The sequence below is a fragment of the Antedon mediterranea genome, chromosome 11 (genome assembly GCF_964355755.1).
Source record: "Antedon mediterranea chromosome 11, ecAntMedi1.1, whole genome shotgun sequence".
In the NCBI taxonomy this organism is placed as follows: domain Eukaryota; kingdom Metazoa; phylum Echinodermata; class Crinoidea; order Comatulida; family Antedonidae; genus Antedon; species Antedon mediterranea.
Window position 1 is genome coordinate 7,655,190 of NC_092680.1, and position 24,267 is coordinate 7,679,456.

Here is a 24,267-nt window from a genome sequence, read left to right on the forward strand (position 1 = left end):
ATGGTGATGATGACGATGATTGTGATGATGATGATAATGGTGATGGTGACGATGACGATGATTGTGATGATGATGGTGATTGTGATGATGATAAAAGTGGTGATGGTGATGGTGATGATGATGATGGTGGTGATGGTTATAATGATGATAATGGTGATGGTGATGATAATGGTGATGGTGATGATGACGATGATTGGGATGATGATGGTGATTGTGATGATGATAAAAGTGGTGATGGTGATGGTGATGATGATGATGGTGGTGATGGTTATAATGATGATAATGGTGATGGTGATGATAATGGTGATGGTGATGATGACGATGATTGTGATGATGATGGTGATTGTGATGATGATAAAAGTGGTGATGGTGATGGTTATAATGATGATAATGGTGATGGTGATGATAATGGTGATGGTGATGATGATTGTGATGATGGTAATGATGATGATTATTATATGAAAGAACAAATCTATAAAATATGTGATTATTATTTTACAAACATTACACAAGCTACGTAATTTGCACCATTGTATGTGTAAGTAAAAATACTATTGACTATAATGGAAGTATAACATTAACATCATCTTGGACAAATTGAGACGTGAGAAAATACAGAGAACCTAAAAATAACATAAACCAAATTTTGTTACTACTGCAGTAATGAAATAATATAACTGGCATAAAAAATACTTTATAAATATATACAGTATATATTTAAATTTTAAAAATGGCGCTATTTTACTACTAATTAGATACCAATAATGGATAATTTAGTATGTAACAAGAAGTATTGAACCACAAAACGATTTTACAGTTTTATTTTTCATCTATATATTTAGCCGATTATCAGTACTTTATCTATACTTTTCCCAGTATCATAGGCCAAGTCTGTAATTCAGTGTCTATGTGGCACGTATGAAGCCTGTATCATGGCCGCCAGGATCGCTTCGATTCAATGTCTCTCCTTTTAACGTCGCCATTTCGAGAATAATGTTTATAATACAAGTGTATAGTTTTATTTCATTTTGTCCATATAACCTTTTGTATTCTGAAATATGATGGATCCAACAAAAATTAATTATCGCTTGATCCATTGAAAAGTATGGTTATTGAACTAATAATACAATGTTCTACTAGAAAATAATTATCGACCTTCTATCATACATCAAATTCATTAAATTTCGTCGTTTTAGTTATTGTTATTAGGCCGATAATGGAAATTTCCAAGAAGTTAATGAATTAAAGAAGCAAAACGGTGACTCTAATCTGTAACATTTTATCTATATGAAAAGGGCCTACTAATAATAAATGATTAGTTGGTGTTATTAAAGAGCAATGGATATAAAGGGATTAAGTACATGTAAACAAACTCTGATTATCAAAGGATAAAATGGAAAAAATGAATTGAAATTTTCTTCATAATTATTATGATGCAGTCTTAACTCTTCTTGACGCTGTTTATTCTGGTCTTGAGAGACCGCGATCATATGTTCGCTCTATGTTCTTCGATTTCTCTTCAGCCTTTAATATTATTCAATCACATATTCTGCTCCGGAAACTCCGTGATATGAATATTAATTCACACATAATCTTGTGGATTGGTGATTTTCTATCAAACAGACAACAGGTGGTTAGGATAGGTGGACTTTCTTCTAGTACTCTTTTCACTAACACTGGTGTCCCTCAGGGATGTGTTCTTTCTCCTGTTCTTTTCTCTCTTTACACAAATGACTTTAAAATTGAAATAATTATGTTAGTATAGTTAAGTATGCAGATGATTCTGTTGTCACGGGTATAATTCAGCATAACTGTGAAGATGAGTATAGAAATACACTTAAGTTGTTTGAGTCGTGGTGTAAGAAAAATTTTCTTATATTAAACGATAAGATCAAAGAATTAATTTTTGATTTCAGAAAGAAGAAAAGTGTTATTGATAATATTGTATTAAACGACCAAAAGATAGAAACTGTAAAAGAACATAAATATTTAGGAACAACGGTAGGTTGTGAATTAAATTGGAATGCAAATACTGTAAATATTGTTAAAAAATGTAATGAACGGCTGTACCTTCTCAGAAAGCTGAACTCTTTCAGAGTGAATAATGATGTACTTTTTATGTTTCACCAGAGTGTTATTTTTAGTGTTGTAACTTTCAACTGTGTTGTTTGGTACAATAGTCTGAGTGCTAATGATAAAAAGAAACTTGACCGTACTATGAAAACTGCTAGTAAAATAATGGAAAGAATGTCAATGTTATCGACGCAGTTTACAGGCGCGATGTTATTAGCCAAGTTAAGAAAATAATGGAAGATAACTCACAACAATTGAATGATAAATATGTTGTTAATAAATCAGGTAGAATTCGTCCTTTAATGTGCAATACCACTCGATGTAGGAAATCATTTGTCCACAACTCTATTCATGTTTCTAACACAACATTCCAAAGATAGTTTGTTTACTTGTTTACTACTGTATATAGTTTAATGTATTGTATTGATATTTTTAATGTTTTATATATTGTATGTGTTTTTAAGCATCAAGGAAAACCAATTTCATGTTCGCCTTGTTGTGTTCATGACAATAAAGATTTATCTTATCTTATCTTATCTTATAAGGCAAAGTAGGCCTATGTTTTAATACCGCACTAACGGCGTCCCATAGTTAAATTTAAGCTAAACAAAAACATGGCGGCGGTATCGTCAGAAGGAGATCTTGATTTTAATCAATTAAAAGTTTTGGCCAGAGATGAACTTATTCGCACTCTTGAATCTGTAAGTAATTCACCAAAATAATGAGTTTGGTACTATATTATTAATTCCCAGGTGACTGTTGCAGGTACGCCGTGCCTAGCTAGGCCTAGGCCGTCCCTGTATGAGTGATAGCTTGTTGCAGTGCTGGAGGATTCATCCAGGACACTCATCAGTTACATATACATACAGGTCGTTTCGCCCTGATTTATAGTCTAGGCCTAGATGTATTACACAACCTCCGACTTTGGGTGTCATATTTTATAACATTTAAAAAATTTAATTTTAATTAATTCTTTTAGCCATAAATAATAAATAGCAATTGCGATGATAGGCCTATGGATGCTTTAAAGGAAGTTTATATAATTATTTAATAATATTAAAATACACACTACTCTACTACTAGGCCTTGTTTGTAGACTAGACTACAGTAGCTCTGGCCTGTTTCATCTTTATTTTGATATTTATTAATATTACAACTAAATGTTTTCTTAGATGCCAGATAGTAAGGATTTGGTGATTGAACCAAAACTTATGAAGATACTTGATAGGATTGCAGGTGCTCAGCTTTTACGGGTACATTTTTATTATTTTATATGTATTTTATGCACTTGTCAATTGTATGACCCACTATACGACCCCCGGGAGAGGTGCGTCATTTGTCCGATGTGCGTCATACCTTATGAATGCCATGATGAACTCGTGCGTAAAAAAATGTTACCTTTAGTGACCATGGTGCACCCATTTTGACGCACTGTCACCATATTGTTTATGATATGGTGGATGGTAAAGTGACGGACATTGACACACCTTGTTCATTGATGTGACATACCATCTAGGTTTTTTGACGCACCCCTGCATCAGTAATTATTTGTAAATGACGCACCCATGGGGGTGTATACTGGGTCATACAATTGACAAATGCATTATAAATTTATAGTAAAGATAGTAAGGTTTGTATAGTATTATAATATACTGTCTGTTAGTGTTTATAAATCACTGTATTGCAAATTTTACTAAACTAGTTTTTATTGGGCAAAAAAACAAATTTTAATAATTGGTATAATTTATAAATAATATTATTAGTAGCTTACTGTAGTCGAATTTGTATTTATTTTATCATTGTTTGATGTTGGTCTATGTTTCCTCAATCAAGCTCTGTCTACACTAACACAGTTTATGTGACAAAAAAATGTGATGTGCCCATATCATGAACATGATGGTGCCATATCACTACCATATTTGGGCATATCACTGCCATATTTGGGCACACACTTTTTTTGTCAAATTAGTTTGATAGTGTAGACTAGAGCTTTAGATGGTGAACCTTGAGTTCACTGTTGGCTGGGAAAATAAATAAAAAATAAATATATAAAATATATGGACAGTTCAGGGGACAGTTTATAATATTTATATTATTGATAGATTATGGATACAATTTCTATTTTTGCAGAACCATGGTGCCAGCAAAATATTCAAATTAGAACCAAATTCACCAAAAACAGACTCTGGACAGTAAGTAAAATCTAAATTAAAAGACAAAGTCAAATGTTTTGTATTGTATATAATGTGATTTAAACAAATATGAAATAAATTTAACATGACAACATTACTAAAATGTTTTGTTATTATTATTCTTCAAATGTCTTTCTTGTACCTATGAAAGTTTTATTAATTGTTGTTGTTGGGCGTGTGGCGCAGTGTGTTGGACTACTGATCGTGAGACCGAGGTTCGAATCCAACTCTCGCCTCATTGCTTGTATCTGTAGGCAAGATACTTTACTTACGTTTGCCTCTCTCCACCCAGGTGTATAAATGGGTACCCAGTTAGATCAACACACAACTTTGCGCTGATTACTAGCTGCATTATGGAAGTATGTTTCCATACATGTTTGATCCAAAAAATGACTGGGGTAATAATGTTCAGCGTTTAGAGGTTTCAATACATTAGGCGCTATATAAATTCAGGATATTATTATTAATGACAGTATATTCCGTCCTTTCATCCATCCTTTATGTCTGATTTCACTAACAGGCATATCCCTGGGTATAGTCCCAGTATTGACTTTTTAATACACTGCATTCTTTGTTCTGTTTACTTGAGTTAAGCCTCCCACTGTCTAGAATTTGTAATGTTGTTTTATGTCGTCTGATGCAATAAAAATATCCTGTTTTTGCAGAAGGATGTATATTTGTCGTCCGACAGCTGAAAATATGAAAGTGATTGCAGGTAATAACATTTTTTTTAAAGTGAAAATATAAATAAATTATGAAAACCCTTATTGAATTTTGCTTTATTTATTATTCCACTAACCAACTGTAAGGTCAAGGTTCACCACTTGAGGGAACAAACAATGCACATAAAATACATGGAAGTTATGTTAATTTACAGTATAATAGAATATAGAATTCTAAAAAAACAAAAACAAAAATGTATTGATTGAATAATTATACTACATATATTTAATTAACATTATAGTTAATTATTTCACATCACAGGTACAGTAGCTCTTTAGTTGTAAAAAAAATAAACAATATAGTCCATGGGCTGGAGGGGGTTACCGTGCACCCCCCCCCCCCCCCACAGTTAAACTTCTTTGGTATCATTTCTTCCCACGGACATATAGAGTGAAAAAATCGATGTTAACAAGAAAAATATAGGGATGCATTGTATGTACTTGCGTCATTTGTAATGATCATCAGTGGTTTATCTTCAAATATTTTTTGGGGTAGGGGGTAACATTTATCCTAATAACCCAAGAATCCAACATATAATTAGTATTATCTTAGTAACATTGTGTAGCATACATCTTTTAAAATCTTTTAAAATTTCGGAAGATTATTAAGGTCAGTAGAGGTCAAAAGGTCATTGACCTTTTGCAAAATACAAATTTTTCCCAAAATATAGATAAATTTCAATATCGTATCTACAATTTTCAATATTTTTTATCTTAATTGTGTTTTACTTGTGCTTACTGACATATTGAATAAGAAAATATATGTTAACAAGATAAAAAATGCAGTTCATTATATACAAATTGTTATTTTTTATTGTTAAAAATTGCAATAAAAATACATTTTTTGGGGTAGGGGGTAACAATAATACCAATAACCCAAGAATCAAACATCTAATTAGTATGATCTTGGTGTCGTTGTGTAGAATTCATGTTTTTTAATCATATAAAATTTGAATAAATTAATCGAACCATTTTTAAGGTCAGTAGAGGTCAAAAGGTCACTGACCTTTTGCAAAATTGCAAATATTTGCCATAATGAGATACATTTCAATATCAAATCTCCAATTTTCAATATTTTTTATTTTAATTGTGTTTTACTTGTGTTTACTGACATATTGAATAACAAAATATGTGTTAACATGAAAAAAATTGCACTGCATTAATACCATTGTCATGTAATTTTGTTATTCTTCAAAATTACAATAAAAAGACATTTTTGGGGTAGGGGGTAACAATTATCCCAATAACCCAAGAATCCAACACCTAATTAGTATTATCTTGGTACCATTGTGTTGCATACATCTTTTAAAATCTTATAAAATTTAAATAAAATTAACCGGACTATTAGTAGGGTCAGTAGAGGTCAAAAGGTCATTGACCTTTTACAAAAATGCATATTTTTGCCAAAATATAGATAAATTTCAACATAGTATCTATAATTTTCAATATGTTTTATCTTAATTGTGTTTTACTTGTGCTTACTGACATATTGAATAAGAAAATATATGTTAACAAGATTAAAATTGCAGTTCATTATACACAAATTATCATTTTTTATTCTTAAAAATTGTAATAAAAATACATTTTTTGGGGTAGGGTGTAACATTAATAGCAATAACCCAAGAATCAAACATCTAATTAGTATGATCTTGGTGTCGTTGTGTAGCATTCGTGTTTTTTAACCATATAGAATTTTAATAAAATTAATTGAACTATGTTTAAGGTCAGTAGAGGTCAAAAAGGTCACTGACCTTTTGCAAAATTTCAAATATTTGCCATAATGAGATACATTTCAATATCAATTCTCCAATTTTTTCAATACTTTTCATTTTAATTGTGTTTTACTTGTGTTTACTGACAATGACATTGAATAACAAAATGTGTGTTAACATGAAAAAAATTGCAGTGCATTGAATTGTCTTTTACTTGTGCTTACTAACATATTGAATAAGAAAACGGAGTAAAACGGGAAAACGGTAACCCCCTCCAGCCCATGGACTAATACATTTTACAATTAAAAATGTATGCCTTTGAATTGCCTGTAAATACTTTTGTTATGCTCTCAGACTTATCTTCTTGTTGTTATTTTCATCTTATCGATAATATTGCGTATATAATAATTATTCACTTTTTTCTTAGATCACATTAAATCTGATAAACAAGGTGGCAAGAAAACGTTGTACACCGTAGCTCTTATTCCAAAAAAGGTATTTTCTTATTCCAAATCACTATAATTATAGAATGTTTTGTGAACAACAGCATTAAATTGTTAAGGACTACTAAGAGTTTCACAGAGAAAAACACACGATACTTTACAAAAAGTGGAGTTAAACACGCCATGAGAAAATGTCAGACAGGAATAGAACACAATCCTTGAATTATTAGACGAGAACCCAATCCACTAAGCGGCCACTCCAAAAACAACATTTTTCTATCAAAGGAATTAACAGGTTTTTAAACATAAAACGTTGAGTGGGCTTACAGCAATGATGTTTCTACAAGAAGATCCACTGATTAATTTCAGATAAAATAATAAAAGGATAAATCCAATTAAAGAGACAGAACACATTTTGAAAATTTGGCGTTTCTATCTATTTTATCATTTTCAAGAAAATAATCTAATAGAAATCATTAGATGAATCGGACGGAGCGGACGTGGTCTACGGAGGCTCTTCAAATCTTTCATTAGAATTGCCCTTTTTCGCAGTAATTTGCTAAATTAGCGTGACAAATCATGTACTATAGGTATTCATCAATGTGCTGACCAAGTAGTTCAAACCATGTTATACATCAAGTGATTTTTTGTGGTAATCTATCGATACTGAGGTAAGCAAATTTTCGCTTAATTAACTGCCAACTTTGAAAGGTACTCACGCCACCGGGTACCCACGCCACAAGCCAAGCGTCGGCCTTGAATAAGAATAGTCAATAATGGCTGGGCCTACTAACAATACAACGAACTCTTCAAGTAATATTGACGTCGATTTACAATTAGAAGATTTACCTTCAACTAGTTACGATAAATCTATCGCTGACTCACAAACTTTGTCTAGGATTCAATGTTTATATAACTGTCAAGCTGGCCATATTGACAAAGGGAAACCACTTATATGTACTTTATGCCAGGAACATTTCCATAGAGTATGCCTTAATGTTAAGTCTACATCCAACATGAAGGGGTGGATATGTCCATTGTGTAAGGACATACCCAGAACAATTAAGACACTACTCCGACTTAATTCGGACCACGAAGCGGTGATAACTGATCTAAATAAGGAGATTAGGTCATTGTCGAAAGTTATCAGTGAACAATCTGTAAATATCGAGAACCTACAGGTTAAGTTGAACAACTATACTTCGGTTTCACAACATCATCATGATCAACCAATAGTGCCTAGATCAGACATTATTGTCGATACAACCACCGTTGTTACAACTCAGACTACCCCGAAAGAAAATATTCCACTCGACACCGACAACTCTAAGCAACTTCCAGCCACACTTTTGATAGGCGACTCAATGATTAGAGACATTAAGGAACGAGGGCTAATTGATACAGAGGTGATTTGTTTGCGTGGCGGAAGGATTCAGGATATTGATTCGAAACTAAACAAAAGGCTGGACTCGGACCAAGCGTTTAGCACTGTTGTGGTTCATGTTGGCACTAACAACTGTACGTCAACCGAAAAGCTTGAATCCGGTATTGCCAACTATAAAAAAATGATAAGGATCTACAGAAAAGACCGTTTACACCAAAGATCGTACTATCTACCATCTGTCCCCGGCTGTATAATCCAGATTATCAAAACCGCGTGACTAGACTAAATGTGTCCATCAGAGACATCGCTAGAAACACTGAAAATTGCGTTGTTGTTGACAATGATGAGTCGCTTCTGTTGAGAAGCGGAGAAATCGTTCAAAGTAATCTGAACAAGGGAGGTTTACATCTCACAAGACAAGGAACTCGCACTCTGTTGCACAGTATTAATGATGTACACACATGATCATATCCAAGCAATCGGCAAAACCAAGTAAGCAACAACCAAACAAGAAACACCAGCGACAAAAATTGATTTACAATCAAATGTATTGTAAGCTGTGTGGGATGAAAAATCATAATACATGGCAGTGTTATTATCAACCCGGTTATGGAAATAGGCTACAACTAGACGACAACATGCATGCCTTTTCTTCTGAATGGAACCAACAGCATACGAGGAAGACCAGCCGCTGAAATCAACATTACAATCGCGATTTCGAACCAACTAGTCGGGGTACATAGGATTTTGCCTGCAATACAGAACATTCTCACAATACAGAAAACTATTCACTAAACAGATATACAGTTTTAATTGATGAACTTGATACGTCGGACACAGTTGCTCCTCGTCAAATTGAAGAACATAACATTAATAAGACAAACGTAAATCGGAAAAGACATCGTCGAGGAGGTAAAAAGGGTAAATCGGATTTTAATAACGTTATTGATATTAAAATCGCATTTAATAATATGAATAGACTATTAGGACAAAATTATATGAAATTTCCAATTTTTAAAATAAGAATAATATTCACATGTTTGGGGTTGCCGAAACGTTTCTTAAGAACGAAATGGTAGTTGATATTGATAATTATCGTTGGATTGGTAAAAACAGAATTGGTAAAGGTGGGGGTGGTGTAGGTATTTATATTTCGAATAAAATTACAATTCTCGATGATAATGCTCTTGATTGTATGTCAGATAACTTTGAAAGATTATGAGTTAAGGTTAGATTTAATTTTAATAGATCTATGTATATTGCTATTTGTTATTTCCCAGTGGAAGGTTCAAATGTGGAAATTACAGATGAACTATATAATCAATTACTGTCCGAAATAATTCAAATTGAAAATCCTAATGTTGATGATGATCCATATATTTTAATAATGGGTGATTTTAACGCAAGAATAGGTATCTATATATAATTAACGGTGACCCAACACTTAACACTTAAGGTTGCTGCATTTTAAAGATAATGCAAACATGATAATTTTAAATTCTACAATTTTTTGTAACGGTAAAATTACATGCTTTAGAGCAAATCAAAGAACCACAATAGACTACATGTTATGTTCTAAAAATATAATTAACTCTGTTAATGAATTACTTGTTGATGAAGAAAGAAAATATGGATTAGGTAGCGACCATAATACTATATTATTATCACTTAATATCCAACCTCAAAAACCTAACATAGTGTATCAACCAAAATCAAAATTATGGAACATTAAGAATGAACAAGATTTCACAAATTACCGTGAAAAATTGAGAGATAGTTTTATTAATTGGAATGCCAATTCTTTTGATAACGTCAATGACCTCTGGGATTCTTGGAAAGATATTGTAATATCCGCGGCAACTGAAGCCATAGGAATTAAAGAGATAAAGGGTAAACGAAAACCATGGTTTGATAAACAAGTAAATGAAGCTATAAAAGAAAGGAAGAAGGCTGCCAGACTTCATAGACATTATGTAAAGTCAAAAGACCAAGATGCTGGTACAAGCAATTGTCTTTGGCTTTCTTATCAACAAAAGCATATTCATGCAAAATCGTTGATTAAAGAAAAAATTCTTGAAAAGAATGTTAAACAGTCGGTTGATATTGCAAAAAAAGGAGGTCCCTCATGTAAAGATTTTTGGAAATTTCTTAGAGGATCTAAGCAAAATTGTAATAAAAATAAGGTTGATTGTATCAGGGTTCCTGGGTCAAATGAGGTTATATCAGACAGGAAGATGATGAACCAAACCATAAAACAATATTGGGAAACATTAGGTAAAATGAATATAAATATGAATGATAGTAGCTCTTTTATAACGAATAAGTTTGTTGAACAAATTCGACATGATAGACTTGATCAACCAAGAAACAACAATGATAACTGTATATATGATATAGAAATTAATTTTGATATTGTGGCCGAGGCAATCTCACTTGCCAAAAATAATAAAGCTCCAGGAACCGACTATATTACAAACGAATTGTTAAAGAATGGTGGTGAAATACTGCATCATTCTATTTTAGAGTTATTTAATAGAATTATTCATCTCGAAGCTATTCCAAATGAATGGAATGTTAGTATTATAATACCAATTTTTAAGAAAGGTAATCGGAAAGATATTAATAATTATAGAGGAATTTCCCTGACATCATGTGTTTCAAAGATTTTTAATAGAATTATTGCCCAGAACATTTCTTGTTATCTTGAGAATAATGTCTTATCGGAAGTCCAGGGTGGCTTTAGACAAGAACATAGATGCGAAGATCACATCTTTACATTAAAAAGCGTTATCGCGTGCAGACAATTTTTATTTTATATCTAGCGGACCAATTTTCACAAGTTTGGAAATTGCAATTTAATTATGAAAAGTCCAATGTCATGGTTATTGGCAAGCATACTGATAAAATTAAATTTTGAAATTAGGTAACCATGGTATTTCAGAAGTAGATCACTATAAATATTTGGGCGTATATATATCTCGTAACCTTAATGATCACTTTCATATTGATAATGTAATTAAGAAAGGGAATCGCCTTATTGCGTATATAAAATCCATTATTGACAATTGTAATAACTTAAATCTAGTATACAGTATTATGGTAATATCTTGTGGAAAGCAATCGCTCTTCCTTCAATTAACTATATGCATGTTCTGTGTGGTGCGGTAGTAGTTGCGATACCGATAAACTTTAACGGTTGCAACTTCAAATGGCCCGATGCATTTTGAAAGCATCTCGTAATACTCCACGAACAGCATTATACGGTGATCTTGGCTGGATACCTATATCAGACTTACAAAATAATTTCAGAATTAATTTCATAGATCGAGTTTTAAAGATGGAAAAAAGTCGATGGCCGAGGTTATTACTTGATTCTTTAATTGCCTTCAATTGTGATTTTAATGACTTCAATTATAAGATTCTAAGCTGTATAGAAAATTTAGTGAAGCTTCAATTCAAAATTGGAGTGAAGAAGTAACCAGTAAGTCTTTACTTAGTGATTATATTACATTAAAAACAATTCCTAATCTTGAGAATTACTTGTTAGATAATACGGACTTTGAGGGGGTAAATCTTAAGTTTAAATTACGATCAAATACTCTCCTGCTTGAAGGTAGAATATGTAATTGGACACCAGAATGTAATGGTTTGTGTAAACTTTGTAGTGATAATTGTAAAGAAAATATCAGACACTTTTTATTTGAATGTCCTGCGTTCAATGAGATACTGTAAGGACCGATGAAAATACAAAGTTAAAGACCCCTTCCCTGCAATTTTGGACGTTTTTTTGGAAAATAATACATATATATCACTTTAAAAACATTAAACCATGTCATTCCTTGTCTTAAATGTACGTTTTATGGTAAATTATGATAAAAAGTGAGAAACAATGCACTACCTAACTAGCTCGCGGCGATCGACCTCTCGTGGACGGTCTTAGGCCTAGCCTAGCTAGGCTTAGTTTTGTAGGCCTAGCTGGTAAACATCGATAACGTACGAACATCGTACGCTAGCTATATACCTAGCCTGACGTTGTATAGTTGCTGCATTAATTGTCTTTCTATTTTTGCCAGACTCCGTTGATACAAATTGGTGAAAACCCGGTATTTTCGCTGAAAAGTTAGGAGTCTTCCATTTGTTTTGGCCTCACGATCGATCGAAAAGTGGGCGAATTACAGGTGAAAAACAAAAATATCAATCTGCACGCAATGCATTTTGGGATTTATAGCGGGCCGCTATAATTATTAGAATCGATTTATTTTTCACATTTTTAACCGTTTAAAGACGAAAAAAGTTATCGCAATAGGACCATATAGTATTATTTTTACATTAAATATAGTTTGTGATCTTAAATTAGATCTAAAAAACGTAGGGAAGGGGGCTTTAAAGTTACAACTGCAATCATTTGATTATAATGAAATTTGGGAGTTATTCATTAATGGGAACACTGATGTTAAATTACATCTTACTCTGGGAAGTGATAATTATCTCTTCAGAAAGGAAGTTATGAATATTCTTGATAGGTTTTGTAAAGCATATGTTAAAAGATTATGGAAAAACCGCTCTCAATTAATTAATCCAAAAAATAGATAAATTAAGAGGCGCCTGGTTCTGTATTGCAGTGTCATTTTGTAATATTAGTAAAATTAGGTTTAGTTTTTTAGATAACTAATTATTTAAAAGTGTCTGTTAATTGTTTTCGTCATAATAATTCTTTTACTTTTGCCTAGTTATATTTGTATAAACAGTTACTGTAAATACAATAGTATGCATATTAACAGTTATGGTCTAAGTGGTTGCATAAATAATTATACTGGTTCTAATCTAATTTTCTGTTTGTTAACTGGTTATTATATTTTTCCTATTGTAATTATGGAGGAAAAAATGTTGTTTTATTCATATTTCCGTCATGTTGTAAGTAAGGTGGGTTTTGTAGATTAAGAGTAATCATGTACTGTATTTAAATTATATGTTGTACTTGTTATTTTTAGAGAAGAGGAGGGAGGGGAATGAATGGGTTTTATTACATGTTACCGTATGTAGTTTAAGTAAGAACACCTATGTTTTTTGTCTATTTTGTGCTTTCTTATATATATTTTTTGTTGGACGCACCTTCAAAATGTAAAGTGTGCCACTATTACAAAAGTGAAGTTCCGAAGTAAATTATATTATATTATGTCTAATTCACAAAAAAAAAATGGATTTATTAGTTATCCACATTCAGCGGATAACTCCTTGTAACTGTCCTGTTTCATCATCTTTTTTTTTTCTGTATTATTCTTCTTTCTTTCTGTCATTTTTGTGCAGAGCGATCTCTAAAACGTGTAGAGAAAAAAAATCATTTTATTGTTTTGTAGATGTACATATGTGAGGTGATTATGGAGGAAGAAGGTGTTTATGGAGGTGAGTGGTTATTAATGTTGATACAAAGACTTACCATGTTCTATTGTAATTCTATGTTCTATCCATATTCAGTTAATATAAGTTGATTAATAAAAAATATCAATAAACATATTGTATTTTTTTAGATTTTATTACCATTTGTAGATGCTAGTTTTCAATTTTAATTGGACAATATTTTTCTGAATTAAGATATTGATTAAAACAAAATAATGACAGCAACTATAGACTATATACTATATACAATTTTGACCTAAAAGTGCTATCACTAGATATTGATGGACTATATTGATATTGTTGTTTTAAAATTATTCTATGGCCTAAACAACAATATCAATATAGTTCATCAATATCTAGTGTGATAAGCACTTTTAGGTCAAAATGTTATATAGTCTATAGTTGCTGACATTATTTTGTTTTATATCAATATATTGATAGTGTTGTTTAGGCCATAGATTAATGCAAAACAAGCTTAAGAATGTGTTATAAACAATTTAAAAATGATACCGATTGTAAAATATTTACTATGAAATTACTCAGTACCATATGCATATACTGTATATTTATATATGGACTGGTTCAAAAATGTTGTACCGATATTGATATTGTATGAAGAACAAATGTATATATATATAAAAAAAAGAGACAATAAAAATGGGTTACTCCCATTGAAAGGGAAAAAAAAGGGCTTAGGCTATTTGGTGCCTCACTTACATGGATAAACCAAAAATTGCCTATACTCCTTGAAGGGAGAGAGAGACATCTTGAACATTCCTATATATAAATGGTACAGTCCACAAACCACTACTGCAAAGTCCAGGAGTTACTGGGTCTCTATCCAGATTGTTACCTATAAGCATTATTTGTGTAAAAAGCATTGGTTTAAAACATAAACACATTTTGCTGAAAAAAAGTTCATCAATTCAATTTATTTCATTTCAGATGTTACGTTTGAGGAATGCAAGCTGGGACTTATTCCATTAGACAATGACATTCTATCCTTAGAACTTCCAGAATTTTTCAAATCCTTTTATCTGGTATGTTCTCTTAAATTTTTATTTGGAACTGAATTTCCGGAATTATTATAAAATTATTATTTCTAAGAGAAATATTTGCATGCCATCATAAAAAAAAACTTAGACAAAGAAGAAGATAATAACAGCACATCAACAGGGTATCATTTAAAATACAGAGAGTAAATTAATACAATTTTAAACCTGGTAATAGCCACATAATTTGAATATTAAAACACTATTACTTTTTATGTTCTTTTTCTCTTTATTTATGTCTGTATATGTTATTGTAAACTCAAATTTATGTATACCCAGTTGAAACGTGGCATTTAGTAATCTTATCTTAATTTTCATTTGAATAAAAAGCCCATAGTTGGCATTATGGTAGTAATTAAGTTGACCTAAAAATATTATAATTTGTGTTTAATACAGCATGGGGATCAGAGCTGGATAAGTCCAATTGTTAATTCATTGATTAACCTTCAAGTTATATTCCACAAAATTCCCAATATATCCAGCCAAGGACGATGCGCAAAAGTGAGTAAAACTAATTTGTGTTAATAGTTCTTCCTTTAACAGCTTTGATTTGCACTTGCAATTTGTAATTGTCTAAAATTTTAGTTTAAATGATGTAAAATTTACCTAGGTGAAGAACAAATTTATTGTTTGATGACATTTTGTTGCATTTTTGTTAATCTATGAAAAAGAAGTGTAAATAAAATGCTATTGAATAGGCTATTTTAATGTTACATAATATTACATAATGTTACATAATAGTTATTCACTCTGACCAAAAATTGGATGGACAAACATAAATTATACCTGATAAAAAAACTCAAACATTTAACATAATTTGAAAAAAAAAAGCCAAATTTAAAAAAGAAATATACATATAGACTTACTCTCACTCGCTCAATCTTTTCATCTTAACGTGTCTTCCTCTTCTGTGCTTGACATTAAAACTGCCCTTAAGATGTAACCTATAAGTTATTACACTTATATTAATTATTATAACTAGATGGTACGCTCGCTTCGCTCGCGTACCATCTAGGTCGTGCCCACAGATGGTTCTCGAATACACAGTAATTTCAGCGTAAAAAAATGCTTTTTTTAATGTACGTACTGCAGGACAATAATAGTTATTATTGTTTACAGAAACGAATAAATAGACACGATGATTTATGTATTAAACTGAAATTAGCACACTGGGAATTACTTCCGAAAGAGAAACTTTTCAAAAAATGAGTCCAAATTTGTTATTTGGACTCATTTAAACAAACCCAATTTGTGTTTTGTGTGTAACATTAGTTTTGAGGGATGGGGAAGAGGATATGGGTACAAAGAAGAACAATGTTTTAATATATTATTTATCTACTCAGTAACGAAATATGTTTTTCACTTTGATAGGCCTATAAAGAATATACCACTTGATACAGTAACACATTTGCGATTTAATACTTTGTTAAAACTGTCACTGTTATAGTCCATTGAAATAGCATGTACATGTAACGATACACGTACCACTACAACGTTTATATTCTTTGTAATTATTAATTAATACAAACGTTGAGAAGCAACTGTCAGTAGTACAGTTTATTTGTATATTGTACGTTTTATATAACAGTAGGGCCTACTCACAGGCCTATAAATAATATACCACTTGATACAGTAACACATTTGCGACTTAATACTTTGTTAAAACTGTCACTGTCATAGTCGATTGAAATAGCATAGTACATGTAACGATACACGTACCACTACAACGTTTATATTCTTTGTAATTATTAATTAATACAAACGTTGAAAAGCAACTGTCAGTACTACAGTTTATTTGTATATTGTACGTTCTATATAACAGTAGGGCCTACACTCACAGTAATACGTTTATTTGTACATGATTGTGTTATACATCTAACAGTACCCACACTCACAGTAAATTCAATGGCGACCACAAATGTTAATACGTATTTACAGTAATGTCCTTCTCTTTGCCTATACGTTTATTTTGTTCTCCGTGTCAGTTTGTTTTATAAGTTTAATCATTATGAATACACTGTCTAAGACAAACGTAAAGTATCAATTGATGCTAGATAGCCACTGTACAACAAACCAAAACTTTAAACGCATGCGTCTACAGAAATCATAATCTTGATATATAATGTTGTTTTATAGTGTCTTGATTATGACTGAGCCAATATAATTCCTAGGGATAATAAAGTATTGTATTCAATTTTATTTGATTCCCTGTTTGTTTGAGAAGAGAGTAATAACCAGTTAAACAATCGCTAATCGATAATTATCATATTTTATATTATATACAATCAATTATTAAACACTAGATGGTACGCTCGCTTCGCTCGCATACCATCTAGGTCGTGCCCACAGATGGTTCTCGAATACACAGTAATTTCAGCGTAAAAAATGCTTTTTTTAATGTACGTACTGCAGGACGATAATAGTTATTATTGTTTACAGAAACGAATAAATAGACACGATGATTTATGTATTAAACTGAAATTAGCACACTGGAAATTACTTCCGAAAGAGAAACTTGTCACAAAATGAGTACAGTAACACATTTGCGACTTAATACTTTTTTAAAACTGTCACTGTCATAGTCGATTGAAATAGCATAGTACATGTAACGATACACGTACCACTACAACGTTTATATTCTTTGTAATTATTAATTAATACAAACGTTGAGAAGCAACTGTCAGTACTACAGTTTATTTGTATATTGTACGTTCTATATAACAGTAGGGCCTACACTCACAGTAATACGTTTATTTGTACATGATTGTGTTATACATCTAACAGTACCCACACTCACAGTAAATTCAATGGCGACCACAAATGTTAATACGTATTTACAGTAATGTCCAAGTATTGCAATACTTATCTATATGGTTTTAGGTTAATTCTCCAAGGGCCAATAAATTTACCTACAGTTGGTGGTACTTGTGTTAAAGCAAAGAGTTATTATTGGAATGTTCCATTCATCGGAAATCAATACATTTGTATAAATGTATATTAAATCTATCAAAATAGTATGTTTTTAAGAAAATAGGTCTGTCTTCAACATTATGATGCTGTACTCGAGCTGTTCAACCGGTTTTCATCCATTAAAAACAATTATCGTAGGAGGAGATAGGAAAATGCGAAGCATCCTCGTATTATTGTATGCGGGTATTTTTCAAGATAGACATGCATTGGACAGTGTATACCACGATCGGAAAACACCCCTATTTGGGGCAAATCGTTGAACAATCTATATATAAATTTACGTAAGGGCAAAATTCGTTAAATCGCGCCTTACTTCTAGAATTTTTACTCGATGGTATATAAAGTTGTTTCGTACTTTCGGTACTGATTTTAACCACCTGATGTAACCCTGTTTACTAATTAAATTAAGTTAGATAATTAGTTATTGACCATTAAAACTAATTTAGGTTCAACGATTTGCCCCAAATAGGGGTGTTTTCCGATCGTGGTATACACTGTCTAATGGATGTCCATCTTGAAATATACCCGCCACAAAAATGCGAGGAGGCTTCGCAATTTCCTATCTCCTACGATAATTGTTTTTAATAGCTGAAAACCGGTTGAACAGCTAGAGTACAGCATCATAATGTTGAAGACAGGCCGATTTTCTTAAAAAAATACTATTTTGATAGATTTAATATACGATTATACAAATGTATTGATTTGCGAAGAATGGAACATCCCAATCTCTCAGTCTGCCAGAGTTTGGTTTAACACAAGTAGGTGAATTTATGAGCCCTTGGTTTAACACATACAGTAGGTAAATATATGGACCCTTTGAGAATAAACTTACAATACTTTGACAATACTGTAAATACCTATTAACTATTTTTGGTCCTCATTTGAATCGAACATTTCTTACTGTGAATGTTCGTACTGTTAGATGTAATATAAAAATATATACAAATAAACTTTATTACTGAGATTGTGGATAGGCTCTACTGTTAGATATATAAACACATCATTATATACAAATAAACTTTATACTGACAGTTCCTCCTCAACGTTTGTATTAATTAATAATTACCAAAAATATAAACGTCGTAGTGGTGTATTGTGACATGTACTTAAATATTTCAATCGATTATGACAGTGACAGTATTAACAAAGTATTAAATCGCAAACGTTTTACTGTATTTAGAGGTATATTATTTATAGGCCTATAAAACATGAAAAAAATATTTCGTTACTGCGTGGATAAAGAATATATTTAAAAATTGTTCCTCTTTGTACCTATCCGCTTTCCCATCCCTCAACCCTAATGTTACATACAAAACACAAATTGGGTTTCTTTAAATGAGTCCAAATAAAAAATTTAGACTCATTTTGTGATAAGTTTCTCCTTCGGAAGTAATTCCCAGGGTGCTAATTTTAGTTGACTACATAAATCATCGTGTCTATTTATTCGTTTCTGTAAACGCCAATGTATTATAGTCCTGTGGGACGTACATTTGAAATCGCCAGTTTTGTTACGCTGAAATTACTGTGTATTCGAGAACACCATCTGTGGGCACGACCTAGATGGTACGCGAGCGAAGCGAGCGTACCATCTAGTAACAATAAATCATAATAACAATAATTACTATAATTAAAAAAATAATAACTACAACAGTAGTAATAACTATAATTTTTATGTGTTTAAATTTTTAATGTAAATATGTATAATTATGTTTGTATGATGTAGTATATTTAAGCGGATATTAGCCCTTGATGGCATTTGCAGCAATAGAGAAATTGAATTGAATTGAATTGGTTAAAAACATGCATAAAAACTTGTTAAAACTTGCTAAAAACAGTACAATTACAATACAAATATATGTAACATTATACGATAAAAGAAGTGAAAAAACAAAAAGAAAAAAAAAAAAATGATAATAATATAATAACAGTATTTGTAACGCGCCTATTCCAGCAGTAAGTGATCAAAGGCGCGGTGTATGAGAGAGCTCAATCTGAAAGAAAAAGATGAATTTTCAAGGCAGATTTAAAGGCGAGAGTAGACGAACATGATCTAGTAGGTCATTCCATAAGCGAGAGGCAGCAGAAGTGAAGGTGCTTAGCCATACGTTTTAGAAAAAAATGTAATTGACCTAAGCATGGATGGTTACTTAAACTTGCTGCCATCTTCATTTCTTTGTACAGGCCTTTGAAAAAAACTTATATAAAAACTTGTTTTGAATGTTTGACCATTACCTATATGGCTTGACCCATTTCAGATGGTATTGGAAATGACTAAAACTATAGAGAATTTACAAGGAGGTGTGCTTGGGGATCCTGACCACCAGATTGGTCATCTGTTTTTGATTGATAGAGAAGTAGATATGGTAACTCCGCTCTGCACGCAGACAACGTATGAGGGTCTCGTAGACGAAACGTTTGGAATCAATTGTGGTATGTTAATGGATTTAAAATAGCTAGCTTGTCTTGATATTAGAGAAGCAGTGTGGTGATGTGAGACTCCGTTTTCTGACTTCTTTTCTGTTGTCTTGGTCAATTTGTTCAGTTTATTAGGCTTTTTCCTGGTTTATTTAACAATAACACTTTCTTTGTTTTTACACGTGTGTTAACATCACACAGAGACTATTTGTATTTTTCTCTATACAAATTTAAAACCATTAACCATGATGAGGTTTGCCAAACCTAAAAAAAACAATTGTCAAACCATAATTTAAAAGGACAAAAAATACATGATGAAAAAATAACATGATGAAAAATACAAAACTAAAAAGTCAACCAGATGTGTTTTGAAAATCATATCAAATGATATATAGTTCTGCACTTAATATTTTAGAGTAAGGTATGCAATTATTTTAACGATTGTATCTATTTTATATAATATTATCATTATACAGTAAGCATTGAGAAGTGTATATCTGTTTTAAAAAATGATTTTGTTTGATAAGTAGAGAATGCATATTCAATAATAATCCCAGTGGCGTAATGCAGAGACCTGAGACCCCTGGTTTAGGAAACTTAAGTGGCCCCCCCCCCCCCTTTTCGGCATATTTTATTGCCTGTTTTTTCCTCTGGGCACTGCTCATGGGCCCTATAGGCTCTGGGGCCCCTGGGTTTAACCAGTGTGAGAGCTCACCACTGGTGGGTGAGTGGCCGAGCGGTTAAGACAGTGGAACCGTAATCACGTAGCCATAACATCGGCAGGGGTTCGAGGCTCACTCACTCCATGGTTCTGGTGGTAGAACGAGTCTTCTCGGATAAGGACTATAAACCGTAGGTCCAGTGTACACAACTTGCTCGTGTGCACTTTAAAGAACCTAGTACATCTTTCGAGACGAGTAGGGCGTTACCCCGGTGTATTAGTACATCACAGCCACTGATCACCAACTGGGCCCTCTGGGAGATCAGTCTTTGACTGAAGAGGTCACCCAGTATAAAGATAAAACAAACAAAAAACATAACCTTTTATTGCATTTTATGAAGTGTACATTAAATTTCATACAACTACACTATAGAATTTATCCATTATTATTTATATTGTGTAAATTTATATCATATCTATATATTTAATTGTTAGTTTTATCGGATTTTAGGATATTGTGAGTTTGGAAAAGACGTCACAGGGACGGATAAAAATATAAAGCTTTTATTGAATTATGAAGATGACGTAAGTATTTACAAGTTACAAATGTTTATGAGGTCACTAGTGCAATTGATCTTACTTTAATTACTTTTGTATCTTTGTCTTTTTCCTATTCAAAAATTGATCTGCTGGAGTATTTAAAATTTTTTTTTTATTTCTTTCAGGTATTTGAAGAAATAAGAAACCGCCATATAACAAATGTGTTTTCATTCCTCAAGGCCCAAGCACAACATGTGCAAAGTGGTTATATGGTGAGCAAAGTAAACCTCATTAGAGGTTGTTAATGTTGTGGGGGGTGGGGGTGGAGGAATGATATGACAATATATATATATATAGCACTGGTATGTTGCGATTAAGCTGTATTTTATATTACTATTTTTATTCAATTCAATGAAAACTTGCACATAGCAATCAAAAGCTGAATTGAAGTAATTGTACAGATCATAAAGCACATAGTAGTAAAAACCATAACAATATGTATACAATAAAACTAAAATTCAAAATGTTGCAAAGCCAATACTGAATCAATCTTCAAGAATAGTAGTGAAAACCAACCCATCTAATAAACCAGTCAACAACAAACAATGCACTTAGTCTACTGTGAGGTATCCTTGTTTAATTAATGACAGAATTAAGACAAGATTTTGAAAATATTTGTTACCTTTCATATAATAAAATGTTGTATTAATAATGTACTGTGTTTGTAACATTCACATAATAATCATCATGTTGACACCAATTAAGTCAAATTAGCAATGTTGAATAATAATATAATAATAATATGTGGAATTGTCAATGTATCTTATTATTTTTATAGAAAGGTAAAAATATTACTCAGATTGGTCAGATGAAGGATTTTGTGAGTAATGAACTGAAAGACCTAAAACAACAGTCTAAATCATTAACAATTCGTAAGTATTTTTTAAACATTTCTGTGTACCAGATTACTCACTAATTGTGTCCAAAGAGTTTATATAGATTAGCTAGAGGGCACACTTCAATTTTATCGCAGTTCAAAAGGTGATTCTTCATGGAAAGAAAAGATGATGACTTCAATCGACCATTTGATACGCTAGTTACATCAACGTAAAGCTCTGTCTACAGTATCAAACTTTAAAAATGTGCCCATATATGGACATGATGATGTCATATCTCTATCTATTTTGAAAATATCACTACCATATTTAGGCAAATCACACTTTTTTTTGTCAAACTAGTTTGATAATTAAATAGTAGACAGAGCTTAAGAACGTATCTAAATGATATGATAGGTAATTTATTGAATAAATCATTTAATTATTAAATCAGATATTGGAGCAAGTGAGAAGATTTTACAGCAGACAACAAACGAACCAGATTCCAAGGAACATCTGCAAACTGAACATGGTAAGGTATTAAAGGGAGTTTGGATTCGGTGAAATATCTTCAAAATTGAACTGGCAAAAGTACCAAAATGAGGCTTCAATAAGGTGTCCTACTGCCACCTCTTTACACACTTAGCACACCAACTTTTTTTATTAGCCTACCTAAAGAGGTCGTAATGAGCATTCTCTAAACGAGCACTTTCTTATTACTATTCTCATTTTATACAAATTGATGGTCATAATATGAGTTCATTCACTGTTCTCAAGGATGACAACCCTGTTTCATACAAATTCCCTACATAAACATCTTATTGCAAGAGTGGAGTTATTTTCTGTTATGAAAACAAATCATGGCATCTGATTTGAACCAGGACCCTGGAATGGGTGCCAAGCTACAATTCCACTTCCCAAGCTACAAGTTTGCTTTACATATGCTTATCATCTCTAAAGCTCTGTCTACACTATCAAACTTTATGTGACAATAAAATGTGAAGCGCCCATATATGGAAATGATGCCCATATTTGGCACATTACACTTTTTTTGTCAAACTAGTTTGATAGTGTAGACAGAGCTTAACTAGGCAAATATTTGAGTGTCTAGAAAACTCAGATCTAGAAAACTCAGATCTCAGATATATCTGAGATTCTAGATCTAGAAAACTCAGATATTTGAGTTTTCTAGATCTAGAAATCTTAGATATATCTGAGATCTGAGTTTTCTAGATCTGAGTTTTCTAGACACCCCGAATATTTGCATAAATCAAACATTAATGTGCTCTGTTAGGCATAGCAAAAAAAGTAGATTCAAAGATAAAATGCATATGCACATAACCTAATTATTTTTGTCTAGTGGGAAACAGGCTTTAGCAGGATGGTAATCTCCAGACTTTGAAAGCCTAGATTTCTTCTTTACATTTAATTTTTACTTTTCACCATTTAAACATTGTACTAATTTCAGTGGCCCTAAAGGGATAGTATATTTGTCACTTGCCGCATATCTATTTCCTATTGCAATCTATATATTAATTGTACTGTGCATTGAGGTTTCAGGTAAATGTGATTTTCAAAGGATTATTTCTTAAGTTTAGAACTGGGTAACTATCTAGTTCCAAATGTTAATACTCATATGCAAGAATGTTATACATAAACTAATATAATTTCAGAATAATGGTTAATTTTGAATTTAATTTTTTATTCCATAGCAATCCTTGAAGGTATTGGATATAAAGAAAGTTTTAGCTTTATTGAGGAGAAACTTGACCGACAGGTTAGCCACTAAATCTTAAGCTCTGTCTACACTATCTAACTAGTTTGACAACAA

At 31.9% G+C, this 24,267-nt stretch overlaps 1 protein-coding gene across 2 annotated transcripts in view; it reads left to right on the top strand.

Moving 5' to 3' along the window:
• The first annotated feature begins 2,694 nt into the window (after positions 1 to 2,694).
• LOC140062564 (vacuolar protein sorting-associated protein 33B-like) overlaps positions 2,695 to 24,267 on the top strand; it is a 33,888-nt gene continuing 12,315 nt past the window's right edge. For both annotated transcript variants that reach the window (XM_072108829.1, XM_072108830.1), the window contains exons 1-14: positions 2,695 to 2,774; positions 3,246 to 3,326; positions 4,204 to 4,265; positions 4,931 to 4,980; positions 7,127 to 7,194; positions 13,884 to 13,929; positions 14,869 to 14,963; positions 15,372 to 15,476; positions 20,201 to 20,375; positions 21,533 to 21,606; positions 21,747 to 21,833; positions 22,400 to 22,493; positions 22,891 to 22,968; positions 24,149 to 24,213. In XM_072108829.1, the coding sequence (XP_071964930.1) occupies positions 3,246 to 3,326; positions 4,204 to 4,265; positions 4,931 to 4,980; positions 7,127 to 7,194; positions 13,884 to 13,929; positions 14,869 to 14,963; positions 15,372 to 15,476; positions 20,201 to 20,375; positions 21,533 to 21,606; positions 21,747 to 21,833; positions 22,400 to 22,493; positions 22,891 to 22,968; positions 24,149 to 24,213 (1,080 nt within the window). In that variant the 5' untranslated portion in view covers positions 2,695 to 2,774. The remainder of the gene's footprint in view (positions 2,775 to 3,245; positions 3,327 to 4,203; positions 4,266 to 4,930; positions 4,981 to 7,126; positions 7,195 to 13,883; positions 13,930 to 14,868; positions 14,964 to 15,371; positions 15,477 to 20,200; positions 20,376 to 21,532; positions 21,607 to 21,746; positions 21,834 to 22,399; positions 22,494 to 22,890; positions 22,969 to 24,148; positions 24,214 to 24,267) is intronic.